The sequence below is a fragment of the Lipotes vexillifer genome, unplaced genomic scaffold (genome assembly GCF_000442215.2).
Source record: "Lipotes vexillifer unplaced genomic scaffold, Lipotes_vexillifer_v1.1 scaffold448, whole genome shotgun sequence".
NCBI classification, from domain to species: domain Eukaryota; kingdom Metazoa; phylum Chordata; class Mammalia; order Artiodactyla; family Lipotidae; genus Lipotes; species Lipotes vexillifer.
In genome coordinates, this window is record NW_006787097.1 from 1,927,197 (window position 1) to 1,945,158 (window position 17,962).

At 37.2% G+C, this 17,962-nt stretch overlaps 1 protein-coding gene across 1 annotated transcript in view; it reads left to right on the forward strand.

Moving 5' to 3' along the window:
* EPHA6 (EPH receptor A6) overlaps positions 1–17,962 on the forward strand; it is an 894,187-nt gene that overhangs the window by 374,496 nt on the left and 501,729 nt on the right. The window contains exon 5 of the mRNA XM_007459872.1: positions 7,343–7,678. Coding sequence (XP_007459934.1) covers positions 7,343–7,678 — 336 coding nt within the window. The remainder of the gene's footprint in view (positions 1–7,342; positions 7,679–17,962) is intronic.

Consider the following 17,962-nt stretch of genomic DNA (forward strand, 5'->3'; position numbering starts at 1 on the left):
CTGGACTTGATTAACTATTTCCTTTCCCATATTAGGGAAGTTTTCAACTATAATCTCTTCAAATATTTTCTCAGTCCCTTTCTTTTTCTCTTCTTCTTCTGGAACCCCTATAATTCGAATGTTGGTGCGTTTAATGTTGTCCCAGAGGTCTCTGAGACTGTCCTCAGTTCTTTTCATTCTTTTTTCTTTATTCTGCTCTGCAGTAGTTATTTCCACTATTTTATCTTCCAGGTCACTTATCCGTTCTTCTGCCTCATTTATTCTGCTATTGATCCCATCTAGAGTATTTTTCATTTCATTTATTGTGTTGTTCATCATTGTCTGTTTCATCTTTATTTCTTCTAGGTCCTTGTTAAATGCTTCTTGCATTTTGTCTATTCTATTTCCAAGATTTTGGATCATCTTTACTATCATTATTCTGAATTCTTTTTCAGGTAGACTGCCTATTTCCTCTTCATTTGTTAGGTCTGGTGGGTTTTTATCTTGCTCCTTCATCTGCGATGTGTTTTTCTGTCTTCTCATTTTGCTTTTCTTACTGTGTTTGGGGTCTCCTTTTTGCAGGCTGCAGGTTCGTAGTTCCCGTTGTTTTTGGTGTCTGTCCCCAGTGGCTAAGGTTGGTTCAGTGGGTTGTGTAGGCTTCCTGGTGGAGGGGACTAGTGCCTGTGTTGTGGTGGATGAGGCTGGATCTTGTCTCTCTAGTGGGCAGGTCCACGTCTGGTGGTGTGTTTTGGGGTGTCTGTGGACTTATTATGATTTTAGGCAGCCTCTCTGCTAATGGGTGGGGTTGTGTTCCTGTTTTGCTAGTTGTTTGTCATAGGTTTTCCAGTACTGTAGCTTGCTGGTCATTGAGTGAAGCTGGGTGCTGCTGTTAAGATGGAGTTCTCTGGGAGATTTTCGCCGTTTGATATTATGTGGAGCTGGGAGGTCTCTTGTGGACCAGTGTCCTGAAGTTGGCTCTCCCACCTCAGAGGCAGAGCCCTGACACCTGGCTGGAGCACCAAGAGCCTTTCATCCACATGGCTCTGAATAAAAGGGAGAAAAAGTAGAGAGAAATAGTAGAATTAGGAAGAAAAAAAGAAAGGAGGGAAGGAAGGAAGGAAGAAAAGAAGGAAAGAAGGAAAGAAAGGAGGGAGGGAGGGAGGAATGAAGGAAGGAAGGAGGGAAGGAAGAAAAAAAGACAAAGAAAGAAGTAACAGTAAAATAAAATAAAGTATAATATATTTATTGAATTAAAAAATAATTATTTAGAAAAAAAAAGGGACGGATAGAACCTTAGGACAAATGGTGGAAGCAAAGCTATACAGACAAAATCTTACACAGAAGCATACACATACACCCTCACAAAAAGAGGTAAAGGGGAAAAAAATCATAAATCTTGTTCTCAAAGTCCACCTCTTCAATTTGGGATGATTCGTTGTCTAATGGAGGGAAGGAAGGAAGGAAGGAAGGAAGGAAAGAAAGAAAGAAAGAAAGAAAGAAAGAGAAAGAAAGAAGGAAGGTAAAGTATAATAAAGTTATTAAAATTAATTATTAAGAAAAATTAAAAAAACAATGGACGGATAGAACCCTAGGACAAATGGTGGAAGCAAAGCTATACAGACAAGATCTCACACAGAAGCATATACATACACATTCATAAAAAGAGGAAAAGCGGAAAAAATCATAGATCTTGCTCTCGAAGTCCACCTCCTCAATTTGGGATGATTCGTTGTCTATTCATGTATTCCACAGAGGCAGGGTACATCAATTTGATTGTGGAGCTTTAATCCGCTGTTTCTGAGGCTGCTGGGAGAGATTTCCCTTTCTCTTCTTTCTTCTCACATCTCACAGGGGCTCAGCTTTGGATTTGGCCCTGCCTCTGCGTGTAGGTCGCTGGAGGGTGTCTGTTTTTTGCTCAGACAGGACGGGGTTAAAGGAGCCGCTGACTCGGGGGCTCTGGCGCACTCAGGCCAGGGGGAGAGAGGGGCACGGCATGCTGGGCGAGCCTGCGGCGGCAGAGGCCAGCATGACATTGCACCAGCCTGAGGCGCGCCATGCGTTCTCCCTGGGAAGTTGTTCCTGGATCCCGGGAACCTTGCAGTGGCGGGCTTCACAGGCTCCCCGGAAGAGGGGTGTGGATAGTGACCTGTGCTCGCACACAGGCCCCTTGGTGGCGGCAGCAGCAGCCTTAGCGTCTCCCGCCCGTCTCTGGGGTCCGTGCTTTTAGCCACGGCTCGCGCCCGTCTCTAGGGTCCGTGCTTTTAGCTATGGCTCACGCCCGTCTCTGGGGTCCATGCTTTTAGCCGCGGCTCGCGCCCGTCTTTGGAGTTCCTTTAAGCAGCCCTCTTAACTCTCCTCGCACACCAGGAAACAAAGAGGGAAGAAAAAGTCTCTTGCCTCCTCAGCAGGTGCAGCCTTTTCCCCGGACTCCCTCCCGGCTAGCCGTGGCGCACTAACCCCTTCAGGCTGTGTTCACGCCGCCAACCCCAGTCCTCTCCCTGCGCTCTGACCGAAGCCCGAGCCTCAACCCCCAGCCCCGCACGCGCCGGCGGGTGAGCAGACAAGCCTCTCGGGCTGGTGAGTGCCGGTCGGCACCGATCCTCTGTGCGGGAATCTCTCCGCTTTGCCCTCCGCACCCCAGTTGCTGCGCTTTCCTCCGCGGCCCCGAAGCTTCCCGCTCCGCCTCCCGCAATCTCTGCCCGCGAAGGGGCTTCCTAGTGTGTGGAGACCTTTCCTCCTTCACAGCTCCCTCCCACTGGTGCAGGTGCCGTCCCTATTCTTTTGTCTCTGTTTTTGCTTTATTTTTTCTTTTGCCCTACCCAGGTACGTGGGGAATTTCTTGCCTTTTGGGAGGTCTGAGGTCTTCTGCCAGCGTTCAGTAGGTGTCCTGTAGGAGCTGTTCCACATGTAGATGTATTTCTGGTGTATCTGTGGGGAGGAAGGTGATCTCCGCGTCTTACTCCTCCGCCATCTTCCCAGCACCCAATATTATGCTTTTTATTAGGAAACTGTACTATAAAGTCTTGGTAGTCATTAAATTAACAAACACATTTAAAAAAAATATTTATTATTTATTTGGCTGTGCTGAATCTTAGTTGTGGCATGTGGGATCTAGTTCCCTGACCAGGGATCAAACCCCAGGCCCACTGCATTGGGAGCATGGAGTCTTAGCCACATGACCACCAGGGAAGTCCCCAACAAACACACTTAAATTATTGCCAGGTAGTAAGTTAAGAAGTGGAAAATATAGTTTAATAATGTTTAATAAGCAATAGCCTTTAATGATTTTCAGTTATTTGGATCAAATTTTCATTGTTCTTAAAGGTTAAAAAATGCATCTGTAAGCCACAATTAGTTATAGAGTTAATGGGTGAATGAACAGTCACTCTTCAGTTAATATGAAAAAGACCCCTGTTTATTCATGAGTTCATATATTTCTGTAATTATAAGCATAAAATATGAAATCTGCAGCAAAGTATGTAGAAACTGAAATGTGACCCCTAAGTTTGCTCTCCTTCAGTGTCAACCTTTATTTAAAGGGTGTTCTGCAGAATGCTGGTATTCCTTCTTATGCTTCTTAGAAAATAACATTCCATGAATAAACGTTTGGGAAATGTTGGATTCAACAAAGGGAAGCAAATTGTGTTTCTTTTGTTTCAGCGTCAATCTACCAGAGGAATCTTAATTTGAGCACTGAACTCATTTTTTTTGTGATATCTCGTGGGACTAGAGATATTACGCATGATGTACTTTGGGAAATATAGTTCTGTTTAAAACATTTTCCATAAAGAAAAAATTTAAATTAAATTAAAAAAATTGGGGCTTCCCTGGTGGCTCAGTGTTTGGGAGTCCGCCTGCTGATGCAGGGGACACGGGTTCGTGCCCCGGTCCGGGAAGATCCCGCATGCCACGGAGCGGCTGGGCCCTTGAGCCTTGCCCGCTGAGCCTGCGTGTCTGGAGCCTGTGCTCCACAACAGGAGAGGCCACAACAGTGAGAGGCCCGCGTACCGAAAAAAAAAATTAAAAAAATTGTAGCTCACCTGGCCTCTGCTACTCTGAGAGGAAGATGGGGGCTGCATGGCCTGATGCTCTTCTGTGGAGGGACAGTACCGCACTGCCACAAGCTTCTCATAAGTTTACTATTAGAGCACTATTTCTTTATTCTTTAAATGTGTAAAGGGGAAATCCAAATTGAAGCCAAAAAAAAAAAAAAAAGAAGATTAAAAGTGTGTTTTTTTAATAGAAATAAAATTGTAGTTTTTATTTAAGTTTATTACATGATGGGCTACAAAAACAGCTAGCTGCAAATTAGGATAATTGTCCTTTTCTTATGAGGTTGGTTTGGAGGGTGTAGTGTGGAGATAGCTTTTTTCTATGTGAATTACGTGTTTCCTTTAAAGAAAAAAAAAATCACCATAAGAAAATTCCTGAGAGTTTTCAGTACAGATGTCTCCAAAAGAGTTATTGCTGCCAAGATTTTTTTTCCCTGTGTGTCACATAATCTTTGTATAATTTATAAATGATAACAAAGCAGTCAGGCCACATTCATAAAAGCCCAGTGACACAATTTAGTTGAATCTGAGGATTAGAATTAATTGTATCTCTTTGTTCTAAGTTCTAAATCTTAGTAAATGATTCATGCATGTCTTTACAGCTTAATATTTGCATGAAATCACAGTTTAGCTGGCATAATTTAACAGCAATTAAAAAGCTATTTAATTGTCATGCAAATTGGTCTGAGAGCCCTTGAGGAAGAAGGGTGTCTGCCGTTTTTATTTAAGTATCGCTAGGCAGACAGTCATATACTTGCAGACACCCATAACATAATTGATAACATTCTTCCTGTTCTTGGAAATGTAAGTGAATAATAATTCATGTTTTTCCATTATAAATAAGAGAAAAGAACAATATGAATATGTCATTCTGTAGGAAGACATTATTATGATAATGATAATGAATCTTTATCTCCTAGCCATGAATCTAGGTTGGAGGTAAAGAACTATGCCTATCCCTGTGCTCTCGTTTATAATCCCTTCCATATTTTCCTTTCTGAAGGTAGACGTTTCTTAGCTCTCTGGAACATGAAATGTACATATAGGTGTCTGAGTCCTACCCATTAGGTTGCTGATATCAGGATCCAGCAAAATGAAAAAGGAAAATGTAACACTTCTTAATATCTCAAAGCCAATACCCAATCATATAGGTTTAGGAGTGATGTTATGCTACTCTAACAGTATATAACAGATCTTGCTACTGAGTCCTCTGTACTCATTTAGACCATTCCCCACACTGCAGCCAGAATACTGTTTTTGAAACCCATCACTTCTGTAGATAGAATCTGTTAGTTTCTTCCTGTTAAGTATAGAAACATATTCAGACTCATTCCAATGAGCCAGCAGTCTGGCATTATCCGACCCCTTCCTGTTCCTTAAAACTCACTTCTTGCTTCCTCCTTCTGCATTCTAGACACAGTGATCTTCTGACAGTTCCATGACTATTTTAAAATCTTTTTTGACTGAAGAGCCACACATCTTCTACCTCTAATATTCTTCCCACCCCTCTGAACATCTTCCACATCACCTATATGAGGCCTTCTTAGAACGTTTCTCAGGTTATTTCAACTCCTTTCCTTTTGATTTCTGTAACTGCACTTACTATAATTTGAATTTTATTCTTCTGTTTGTGTGTGTGTATTTGTGTTTATCTAGCCATTCAGCTAAAATGTTAATAACAAGAAAGCAGAAATAACTTTTATCACATTCATGCTGCAAGCCCAAGATCTAGCAGAATATCTGGCACACATAGTAGTCACTAAAAATATATATATATATTTAATGAATGAATGACCATATCTTGAAATCCAAAAGAAGCGTATATCAAAAATTGAATTTCTTTCTATGGAGAGAATGTCACAGAGAATTCTTTTCCTCCTTCTAAGCAAATTTTCTTGATAGCAGCAATTTAAAGAACTGTTTCGATTTCTCAAAACTAAGCTTTTTAAAATATGGCAAGAATGTTAATTAGTTATTTATGCAATAAATTATTTTTCAAAATATCTGTCATAAGCACAGTCTCTTACAGAAAGGATTCTGTGGTATTTCACAACATAGCACATAGCACAGTGCCAGGCACCTAGTAGACCTTCAGTTAATATTTGTTCAGTGAATGATATGAAACTGAGGTTTGAAGGACTCGGATAAGTGTAAAAGATTATTGACACAATTTTAAGAAAAGACTGGAATAGTTAAAGGATATAAATACTCTATGCAGTGTGATCCGTATGGAAAAATAATGAGAAAAAAGAGAGCAGATGCTCATCCGCCATCCATGAGAAACATGGTTTGTGCACTCTTGATGACAAATAAGAGGATTCTGTGGGTCTCTTTATCAGCTTCTAAGGACACACTTACTTATGTTTAGTAAAGTTAATCTAAATAAAAGTCTAGGTACCATTTCTTATGTATACCCCCTTTTATCCCTTCCATGTAATGCTTTTGTCCCATGAAATTGTCAGGACCTAGTAAAAGCCTTTATGCTGCCTCCAGTTTCCCTTCCTCTTCCCCTTCTTCCAAACTGTCTGTCCACCCTGAGTTTCTGGCCATTTATTCTCAGCCTGTGAGAAAAAGATTCTTAGAGAGATTGTCCAGAAAAATGAATGGGAGTTTTAGTTATACATCAAGCATAGTTTGAGGACTGAAAGACTGAACACAGCCTGTTTTATATATGCATGTTACTATTTTTTCAAAATTTTAAAATGATGATGTAATTATTAAGATGTATTTAAAACCATCACATAATTTAAAATAATGTTTTGTTATATATTTTCAGTCAACAAATTTAAAAAGTATAATTACTGTATCTTTTGGAGATCTATGGCTTTTGATATTAAATATTGAAATTCATATACCAAAAGTTAAGATATAGACCATCTTCACCCCTAAGACTCCACTCTTACTAAACTAACTCAGATATTTTTTTTTTTTTTTTTTTTTTTTTTTTTTTTTTTTTTTTTGTATGTGGGCCTCTCACTGTTGTGGCCTCTCCCATTGTGGAGCACAGGCTCCGGACGAGCAGGCTCAGCGGCCATGGCTCACGGGCCCAGCCGCTCCACGGCATGTGGGATCTTCCCAGACCGGGGCACGAACCCGTATCCCCTGCATCGGCAGGCGGACTCTCAACCACTGCGCCACCAGGGAAGCCCTAACTCAGATATTTTTAACCATATTTCTTTATGGCTTCCATCAGAAGAAAGAGCTCAAACTAATATAAAAGACCAGCAAGCGTTTATTGATGAAGTTTTCAAGTTAGCACCATAATTCATTGTCCTATACATGTACATTTGTTTTTTAATTGCTTTCTCTAGGGCCACCTTCAGCTCCTAGGAATGTGGTTTTTAACATCAATGAAACGGCCCTTATTTTGGAATGGAGCCCACCAAGTGACACAGGAGGGAGAAAAGATCTCACATACAGTGTGATCTGTAAGAAATGTGGCTTAGATACCAGCCAGTGTGAGGACTGTGGTGGAGGACTCCGCTTCATCCCAAGACATACTGGCCTGATCAACAATTCCGTGATAGTACTTGACTTTGTGCCTCACATGAATTACACCTTTGAAATAGAAGCCATGAATGGAGTTTCTGAGTTGAGTTTTTCTCCCAAGCCATTCACAGCTATTACAGTGACCACGAATCAAGATGGTAAGTTCCACTGTTGTTCTCTCAAAACTTATCTATAATTCCCTTTTGATGCTTAATATCCCTGGTGGACCTATATTCACTGAGGTGCAATTGTACACTCTATACATTATAGTGGTGATTTTCTGGTTTTTGTTCTTATTGTTTCCCAAGGTGCAGAAAGGTATTTTTGATATTACTTCATAGTAGTATGGTCAATTAGATATAAAGCTTCTCTTTAATATCTATGCATTTATGTTTTTGATATAATCCTATACTGACGTATCTTAATGAGCAAGTCCGTATTACTTAACAACAAACATCAGACATAAATAAAATGTTGCTACATGAATTGAAATTCAGTTGCCGTACTTATGCAGCCATCTCTTTTCCATGTCAAATAAGCAAATAGTAAGAATTTATGCTAATTATAATTCATATCTATATTGTAAAAACAATGCAGCCAGCAAGCCTAACCATAATCCATTCCTAAAAGAAACAGCAAAAAATATCCAGAAATGTGTCTAAATGCTGTTGTTTAGGTGCAGTTTTGTGTAAAAAATAGTTAAACTGTCTTTTTTAAAAACTCCAATTGCCTTCAGCTAAATGGTCCCTTTTAACACTACAGGTTTTTACTGCAATGTAGTTAGGCACGAATAGGCATGAATATGATTTTTTTAAGTATATATTCTCTTTAATTCCCCCATAATGTAATTTATCACAAAGCATGATACAGGAAAAGCTTCAAAGATTTTAAAAACTCCCTTTGAGAAGCATTCATAAATTATGTTGATACAGAAGTGATTGTCTTATAGAAGAAAGTATTGTTTTATATGTTTTATACTATTCTTTTACACTATATTTGTTTGCTAGGTCTGCTATAACAAATGCCACAGACTAGGTGGTGTAAACAACAGAAATTTAATTTCTTATTGTTCTAGAGACCAGAAGTCCAAGATTAAGGTATCAGCAGAGTTGATTTCATTCTAAATCCTTTCTCCTTGGACTGTAAATATCCATTTTCTCCCTGTGTCTTCATATGTTCTTTCCTATGTGCATGTCTCTGTCATAATCTCTTCTTGTAAGGATACTATCATGACAGATTAAATCCCACCCATATGACCTCATTTTACCTTAATTTCATCTTTAAGGGACCTATCTCCAAATCCAGTCACGTGCTAAATTCAACATATGGATTTTAGGGGATGCAGTTCGGCCCATATCATGCATTAAGGCAGCTATGGTGATATTTAAAGTAGAAATATATATAAGATGTTGGAATACTATTCAGCAATAAAAAGGAACAAACTGGTGATACACACAACTTGGATAAACTTTAAGGGCACTATGCTGGGTGAAAAAAACCAATCTCAAAAGGATACATACTGTATAATTCACTTACATAACATTCTTGAAATAACATAATTGTAGAGATGGAGAATAGATTCTTGGTGGACAAGGGTTAGGGCTTAGGGAGAGAGGGATTGGCTATGAAGGGGTAGCAGGAGGGAGCCTTGTAGTAATAATGTAGTTATGTATTTTGATTATGGTGGTAGTTACATGAAGTTAGATATGTGATAAATTGCAAAGAGCTACACACACGACATGCATGCATGCACACACACATGAGCTCTATGGATTTTCCCAATGTCAATTTCCTGGTTTTGATGTTGCACTTTAGTTATGCAAGTAGTTAGCATTGGGGGAGGCTGGGTAAATGGTGTATGGGACCTTACCATACATTTTTTTTGCAAATATCTGTGAATCTATAATTATTGCAAAATACAAAGTGAAAAAAACACTACTAAACCTATAAAGTATACAGGAAGAAAACTTAAATATTCTGCTAAAAACATATTTGAAGTGGATGTGACTATTTTATTCAAAATAATATATATAAGTTCACTTTGCTGATAATCTTCAGAAATGCATCTAATAAATAAAGCAAAGCCAAATAATACTGTAGAATCACCATTTTTGTATTTACTATATAATATTCCTCTTCATCTAGCAAACTGCTCCACATCGTAGAATTTGCTTTATGATTGTTCAAAATGTAATTCCTGTTTTCTCTTTTTTTCCTTCTTTCCCATAGTATCAACAAAATCTTGTCAGAAGTGTCTTCAGCATAAAACAGACAGGGTCTTCTGTTTCTCTCTGCATTAACAGATTATTTCTCAGCCTTTTTTCTGCCACTTGATTAAAAAAAATATAATCCAGTACAACTATTCTAACGATAGGGTATAAATAATTAAGTTTGGGAATAAAAACAATATATCACTTTAAATAAAATATACACGTAAATGTTTACATAATTTCATACATTATACATATAGCAGTCTTTCAGGATTAGAAGAGAGTTCATTTAGGCTATTTTTCTAATTTAGCAGAAGGGCAGGATACGAACTATTTCCCACTTTAAAAATGAGAGAATTCATTAAAAGTGTATTGTTATAAGGACAGAAATCATACAAAGCATGAAACAAGATACAATATCCATATATTGAGGCTATGCATTCTGGTAGGGGACAGTATTATTAAATAATCCTCCCCCGTAAATTTATTTTTGAGAAGAATATTGAGAAACAATTATTGTTCATTTAATTCAACTTTGTTTTAGTTATAAATTATAATGAAAAATCAAAATATATTTAAATTTTGTTTGAAAAGTACATCAAGGTCCTAAACTGAGCTAAAATATTACCAGATATATGCTTTATAAAATACTATGACCAGTCTTACACGTATGAGCCACTTATCTCCATGTCATAATTTTAAGAGGCACCAAGAAGGTCTTCTCTTCTTGTGTCTGAAATTCTGATGTTAGAAAATCATACCTTTAAAAATGCAGATATTCCAGTCAAGGGTAACATTATGAAATAATTCAATCTGTGCATGTATCCATTACTCTCTTCATATCAGAAGGGGTCAGATCCTAGTGTTGGGTAAAAGGAGCTTATAGAAACTGGAGTGTCCCAGAACCAGACTTGAGCTGTCATCATTGTGTGCCAGCCTTAATAAGATAACAGTGTTACTGTTGCAGATAGAGGGAGGGATTTGCCATCATTCCACTTGGGTATCTTTTGAAATTCTCTTTGAAGTGACTCAAGAGGCACTGTCCAAAGTTACAGGGTAACACATTACAATTTTGTTGGACTGAGGGGACCACAGTAAATTATTTGTCTCATTATCCGTAGGTTACATATCATTGTTTTCACACTAAAATAGAAAAGTGATATGAGCTATTAATAAGCCTTTAATTTATTCAACACATGTACAGTGGTGAGTGAGCTTTTGTGAATTTTACACCCTGGTGGGAGGCAGATAACAAATAATTTGACAAATACATAATTAGTACTGTGATAAGTCCCACCAAGGAGAAGCTCAGGGTGCTCTGAGAGCATGTATTATTCAGGTCTAGAGGATAAGGGCTGGTTTTCCTGAGGAAGCAGTATTAAATTAAGTTCTGTTCTGAGAGATGAGTAGAATATGTGTAGGCCACGTGAAGCCAGGAGAAGGGAAAGAATGCTGAGTAGAAGGAACCAAGCAAAGGTTGAGCAACTGAGGGATTAGGCCCTGATGACTAATGGACCCAAGAACATCTAACAAGTTGATATATTGCAGAGGTACAACAGGATTTGGGGAAGGAACTGAAGATTTAACTAAAATTTGGAGAAATGAGTTGGTGTCTGCAAAATAGGCAAGACAAGTTAGGGTAACAACCATTTAGCAGAAGATGCTGATATATCATCAGGGCCAGAGGTAGGGGAAAAGAAAATCAGCAGAATAATAATATTGTACATGAGGCAACCTCGTACAAATAGGAAATAAAATAATAGAAACCGAAAAATATAGACAATTGCATTAATTATGTTTTTACTATTCTGTGCACAGTGTGGAACGTGAGGATAAAGAGGAAGTTTACGTGAAATTACCTTTTCTTTCATGTAGTTGATTATATGTATATGTCTTTTCTCATACTTAAGAAATATTAAGGAAACCCCATTAAACAACCTTGACTTAATTGTTTGCTGTCTGCTTACAATTACAGAAATGTAAAAAAAAAAAAAAGAAATTTCCAAATCACTTAGCTGTAGTTAGGAAAAATATTCCTTGATTATCCTGATTCTAGTTGGATAAATAAGATTATAGGTTTAAGACTGGCTCTCGGGCTTCCCTGGTGGCGCAGTGGTTGAGAATCTGCCTGCCAATGCAGACAACACAGGTTCGAGCCCTGGTCTGGGAAAATCCCACATGCCATGGAGCAACTGGGCCCGTGAGCCACAATTACTGAGCCTGCGCGTCTGGAGCCTGTGCTCCGCAACAACAGAGGCCGCGATAGTGAGAGGCCTGCGCACCGCGATGAAGAGTGACCCCCACTTGCCACAACTAGAGAAAGCCCATGCACAGAAACGAAGACCCAACACAGCCATAAATAAATAAATAAATACATTGTGTATTATTAAAAAAAAAAAAAAAAAAGACTGGCTCTCATAATTAGAAATCTTTGCAATAAACCTTAATTAACTGACTTCTGCAATCCCTAAAAGCTTTTTTGCAACCTTCTATTTTGATAGTTTATTTAAATGGTCTTTAAAGGTGGTTCATTTAGAGAACAAAACAAGAAAGCAACACCTAGAAAACATTTGATTTTAATCCTCAGTGCATGATAGAAAAACTAAGATGTGTAGTTTAGTAAAAGGAATTATTCAGGTCATAGACAGGAAAGGAAAATGTTAATCATGGATAGTCAGCCTGAAACAAATTGTGTTTGTAGATATCCTGACATGTGCAAAAACTTTTAGGGACCATGTTCAAAGTGAAAGACATGCTAAGTTACAAACCAATTCTGCTGATATTTACTAAAGGGTCTTTAAAGCAGTTATTGTCAGAAGCAGTTTGTCCAGTCCTTCAGCTTCCTAAAATATATATTCAACACTCCTGTCTCTGCCAATGGGTGACTATTCTGTATAGGTCTTGCTTTAGGCTTACATTTTGATTGCAGATTTCATATATTTGCTCAGGTAGCAATAATTAATTGAACTGACATTGAAAATAGATTTAAATCAACAAAAGTCTCCATATATTTATAAACTTGAAATGTCTATTTGATTTACAGTTCACTGCATTCTGAAAATACAGTCTATTTCAAATAGCAACCTTTTGCACATTGCTAGAGTAGGTAATTAGGGAAATTATAAACATTCATTCATCTTTATATCTGTATTTTAATTTATTTTATGTCTGGATATTCCTCATAATCCTCACTGTGTTTTGAAAATTCTTGACAGTGGATATTCTTTTTTCTAAAATCTGTGCAAGTCTATTCAAAGTATAAAAATTTTAAATGCTTACTAAAAATATACTGAATATAAGCCAGTGGTGTGATAAGTTAAAGAAAAAAAGTAATAACCATAATTGAAGCTAAGAGTGATGCTATACTATTTGTATTTTCCATATTTCTCAAACATAAGAAAATTATATATTCAAAAGCCACAGACACTTTATATTGAAGGATAAAATTTTCCTATCTCCTAGGAAAAGTGTTTTTCTTCTGAAAAGTGCACTGAATATTTTATGTAGGGAAGATAATTGAAATGTCAGTCTAGTTAATCACAACTAAATAACTTTATGGTCCAGCCAAATATTAAATTATGATAGAGTCTGGATGATTGTAAACTTTGTGTTTAGTCCTGGGAAACATCAAATCACTCCCGAGTTTAGTGTCTTTTTGTGGCATGCAACTTTTGAGTAAACGAATGGTATAGAAAAGGCTCTTCACCTTAGCAGTGAGTTTCCTGAAGTTGGTAAATGGCTCAGCTCTTAGTCAAGAAGTGTAGAAGTTGAACTGTTCCCAGTCACTTGTGTACAGTAACACACGTGGTTCTCTCTCACTGAATCATAATCATATTTTTAATAGTTGCTTTCCTGACCAATGTGAAAGTTTCTTGAGAACAAGGATGTTGTGTTATTTGACTGAACATATCCTCAACCTACATTGACTATAACCTAGTAAATCTCTGTTAACTGCATTAACAGATATTGGAGATGGTTTCAGTTAATCTTTCATTCATTAATTTATTATTTCATTCGTTCAAAAATATTTATTGATATTTACTATCTGACAGAAACTGTTCAATGTGCTAGAGATATAGCAATAAAGGAGAAGTACAAACTGTTAATAGTGTCCCTTCGTTCAGGACATTATATTTTAGTGTCAGGAAGTGATATGTCCCATGAAGAAAATCTAAACACAGTAGGAGGTTTGGAAGTGATGGGGAAGGGGCATTTTGCATAGGAAAACCAAAAACACCTCTTTTGATATAACACTTGAGCGGATCATGAATTGAAGAGAAAACCCTGTGAATATATAAAAGAGTATTCCAGGCAGTGGGAATTAAAAGGGAAAAGCCTTAAATTTAACCAGGAATTTGTCTAGAAAGTAACTGGAAAGTATTATTGCACATGTATTCTTTAGCATGTACTAATTTCATGCTCACTAAGTCCTGTGGTGCTGTTCTTATAGAATTTTTAATAAAAGGTTTTAATCAACACTAAACCATCCTTTAATAGCAATCATGGGGATTTCTTTTGGTGATTGTACATTGCTAGAAAAATATGTTTAATCCTAAACTTGATTATAAGCAGTTGGCTTTTAGAGTCATCAGCTATTTCTCTGAGAAATTCTCATTTGTGCATTTTTCAGGAAAGGTGACAAAGTATTTTCTTTAGCATAAAGTAATAAGATCTTATTGCTATTTTGATGCCTCCACTACCACATTAACAATTTTAATGGCATTTCTCCATATAAATTGAAAAATTAGTAATAGAGATTGTTTAGTAAAATATTTTAAATCCTATAAAAATAAATCTGGTTAGCAGTGAAGATAAATGCATATGATCACATTTTGCATAATCTATGACTGTCATGATGTAAGGTTCTACATTATGGTTGAGAACTGTCTAGCACATTGATTGCTCATTTTCAATGCAATTCTTTGTTTTGAACATGGGCGCCAATTTAATTTCATTAACTAAACTCTGCCTGCATAACTTGACTGATTTGGATAACTGGATTATTGGATTCAAATGTGGGTGATCTTAAAAACTAGGTTTTCATTTTGGGGGGATATTTTCTAAAAGTCCCTTTTACTTCAAAGTAAATATTAATAATGATTTTTTTTGAATAATGTGAGAATAAAACTAAAAGATTTTCAAGGTTGATAGATTATTCTAATTATTATTTAAAATGTGAAATGTCTTAATACTTAATAAATAGTTTGTAAAGATTGAAAACTAATTGCTGACCTTTTAATCAGACTGAAATTCCATATAGCATCTTTAGATTACGTAGCTTTTTTTTCCTTCCATGTATTCCTCAGCACTTTTCTATTTGGTTTGGATTCTAAAACAGTCAGTTTCAGCTACATAATTTGTGGTGCCCAGTGAAAAATGAAACTGCAGGACCCTTTGTTCAAAAAACAGAAAAAAAAGGGTCGTTAAAGGTACTAACATATAAAGCCTTTTCCTTCTGCAATTTCTGTCTCTCAACTTGTCATGGTGCTTTTTTAATTGCCATTTAATGTCCTTCTAAGTAAAGAAAAAGTAAATTTCAAATTATTAGCGGAAACTTTACCATTACTCTTTAATTGCTCAATGCTACTTTTAAATGTATATATAAGAGCATTTAACTCATTTGTGAAATCATCGAAATCACAGTTCTTTTCCTAGAGTCCTGCACCACTCCCTATCCCCAGTACCCAAGGGTATCTCAAGCAGACCAGAGCAGACAAATGTAAGACAGACTCAAAAAGTTTGGAAAGAGAAAGAGAGGGTGTCCCCAGGCACTGATCCAGTCGAGAGGCCCTCCCTCTGCACAGGGATACTTGTAGGGAGATTGAGGACACCTCCAGGTTCCCAGGGCTTCCAAACCCACAGTGGAAGGGAAAACCCTAAGGGTCTTTGAATCTCCTTCCCAGAAACTATTGGCTACCTGCATGGAGTGGATGAGAAGCTTGCCCCCACTAAAATGTGGCCTCTGCAGAACAGAGACAGGCAACACACACACACACACACACACTCACACACTCACTCACTCCTCTACACTCCACTCTCCAGTGCTAGAGAGCCTTACCTAGACCCTTCTGTGCACATGCCCAGATCCCCACTAGAGACAGGGGACAACCCAGAAATGTGGTCCTCCCTTCTCAGAAGTTAACAAAGTCACTTAACCCAGGTGGAGAATGGCAGCAATCCGTGGGCAGTGCAGGGATTGGAAGACTGCTTGGCAGAGAGCAGGGGGGAAGACAGGGAAAACACATCCCCAGGAATATGGGGAGCGGGGGTGGCCAGAAGCTGGACCTTGCCTAGAGCTGGGGCTTCAAGCTCCCAATGCACACTCCATTGTCCCATCAGACTTCACTTACAAAACATGAGTTAAAGATAAAATTTTTAAGAATTTCAAGATGCCATTAGATGAGCATTAAACCCTAAACAGGTTCCAGGAGCCATGCAACTGCGGCAAGTCACACACTCTTGGAATCGGTCCTGAAAACATTTTACAAAATAGTGATGGCGCTGTTTTTCCCATTTACCTCTATGTGTTAGTCAGCAAACAACTATAGTCAGTAACTATGATGTGCAAAGTACTGTGTTGTATGCCATGTAGTGAAAAATAGATGCATGTTTGAGTGTTTGAGACATGGTGTCTACTACAGAGTAGTCAACAGTCTTTCATTGTTTAAGATTCTTTAGAGCTTAGCTAAATAAAGACTAATTAAACGTATAATATCTGATTCAATATGCATTTGCAAAAAATGAGTGCCTGAAATATTACTTAGTACACAAGTCCTTAAAATATGTAGAAAGTAATAAATGATTAAATAGTGATATGGCAGGTGGTGAACGTTGACATTTCACTTTTCTGTTTTTATGAAAGAGAGACTAGTTGTTTGGCCATGTATTTATTGTTATACAGTGAGCAAAGCTTTTAGTAATAAAAGATTAAAAACAAAAAAAATGAAAGGTAGTTGCATAATTTGCCTAATGCTCTTCTAATTATTTTGCAATTTTAATAGACCTAAGGGTAAATTTCATAGCTATTGATACCTTTGTCCTCTGCTCTATATTGTTGTATTGAGTCATTTCCAAGGTGTACCCTGAGATAAAAGTGTTTTTTTCCTCAAAATAATTATGACATGACTCATTGAATTATTTGTATTCATCCTTTCAAATTGTTATCCAGCTTACATATTTCTTAAGTAATCTCTCATTAAAGCAAATAAATAATATTCCAAGGATGATAAATATATCTATAATATATGAATAGAAATGTACTTTTCATTCCATTTTGTTTTGTCTTTAAAAAGCTTATTTTACTCTTTTGCTGAATCACTAAATCTCTAAGATATGATTACCTTTTACTTTATAATGCCTGTGTGAATTGATGTCCTTTGTTTTTGACTTCCTATTTCAAGGCTGTTTTATATAAATAGTGAATGACTGACTACTTTCTATAAGTTTTAGATTATATATATATATTTAAAAATTTTTACTTATCTATTTATTTATTTTGGCTGCTTTGGGTCTTCGTTGCTGCGTGCGGGCTTTCTCTAGTTGCACTGAATGGGGGCTACTCTTCAGTTGCGGTGCGTGGGCTTCTCATTAGGGTGGCTTCTCTTGTTGCAGAGCACGAGCTCTAGGCACATGGGCTAATTAGTAGTTGTGTTACACAGACTCAGTAGTTGTGGCACATGGGCTTATTTGCTCCATGGCACTGGGATCTTCCCGGACCAGGGCTCGACCCATATCCCCTGCATTGGTAAATAGATTCTTAGCTACTGTGCCACCAGGGAAGTCCTTAGATTATATTTTGATAAGTTTATTTGATAGTTATGTCCTATCTCATAATTTTATGTTTTTAAATTTTTTTATTACTTTTTATAAAGATAAATGTTGGTCAGTTGTAGATATGAATTGCACATTCAGATTTCTAGAAATTGAGAATGGGTTCCTCATCCTATTTTTATGAGAATAAATATTTCATGTGCTGACAGTTTTGAATATTTAAAATGTTCAACTGCTGTTTTTATTTAGCTGTTTTATCCAAAATGTGAGATACTTGTATTAAGAGCAGAACAATTAAACTCTGTTTGAAGTTCTACTTAATTATATATTTAAATTTAAAGATAACTGACATGGAAAATTATGTCCTAAAAAAACTGTTTTCCAACATCTGAATTTTATTAACCTAACTGCTGCCAGTTCATATTAGTTTTATAATTATAAGGTGACAATTTTCATATGCCT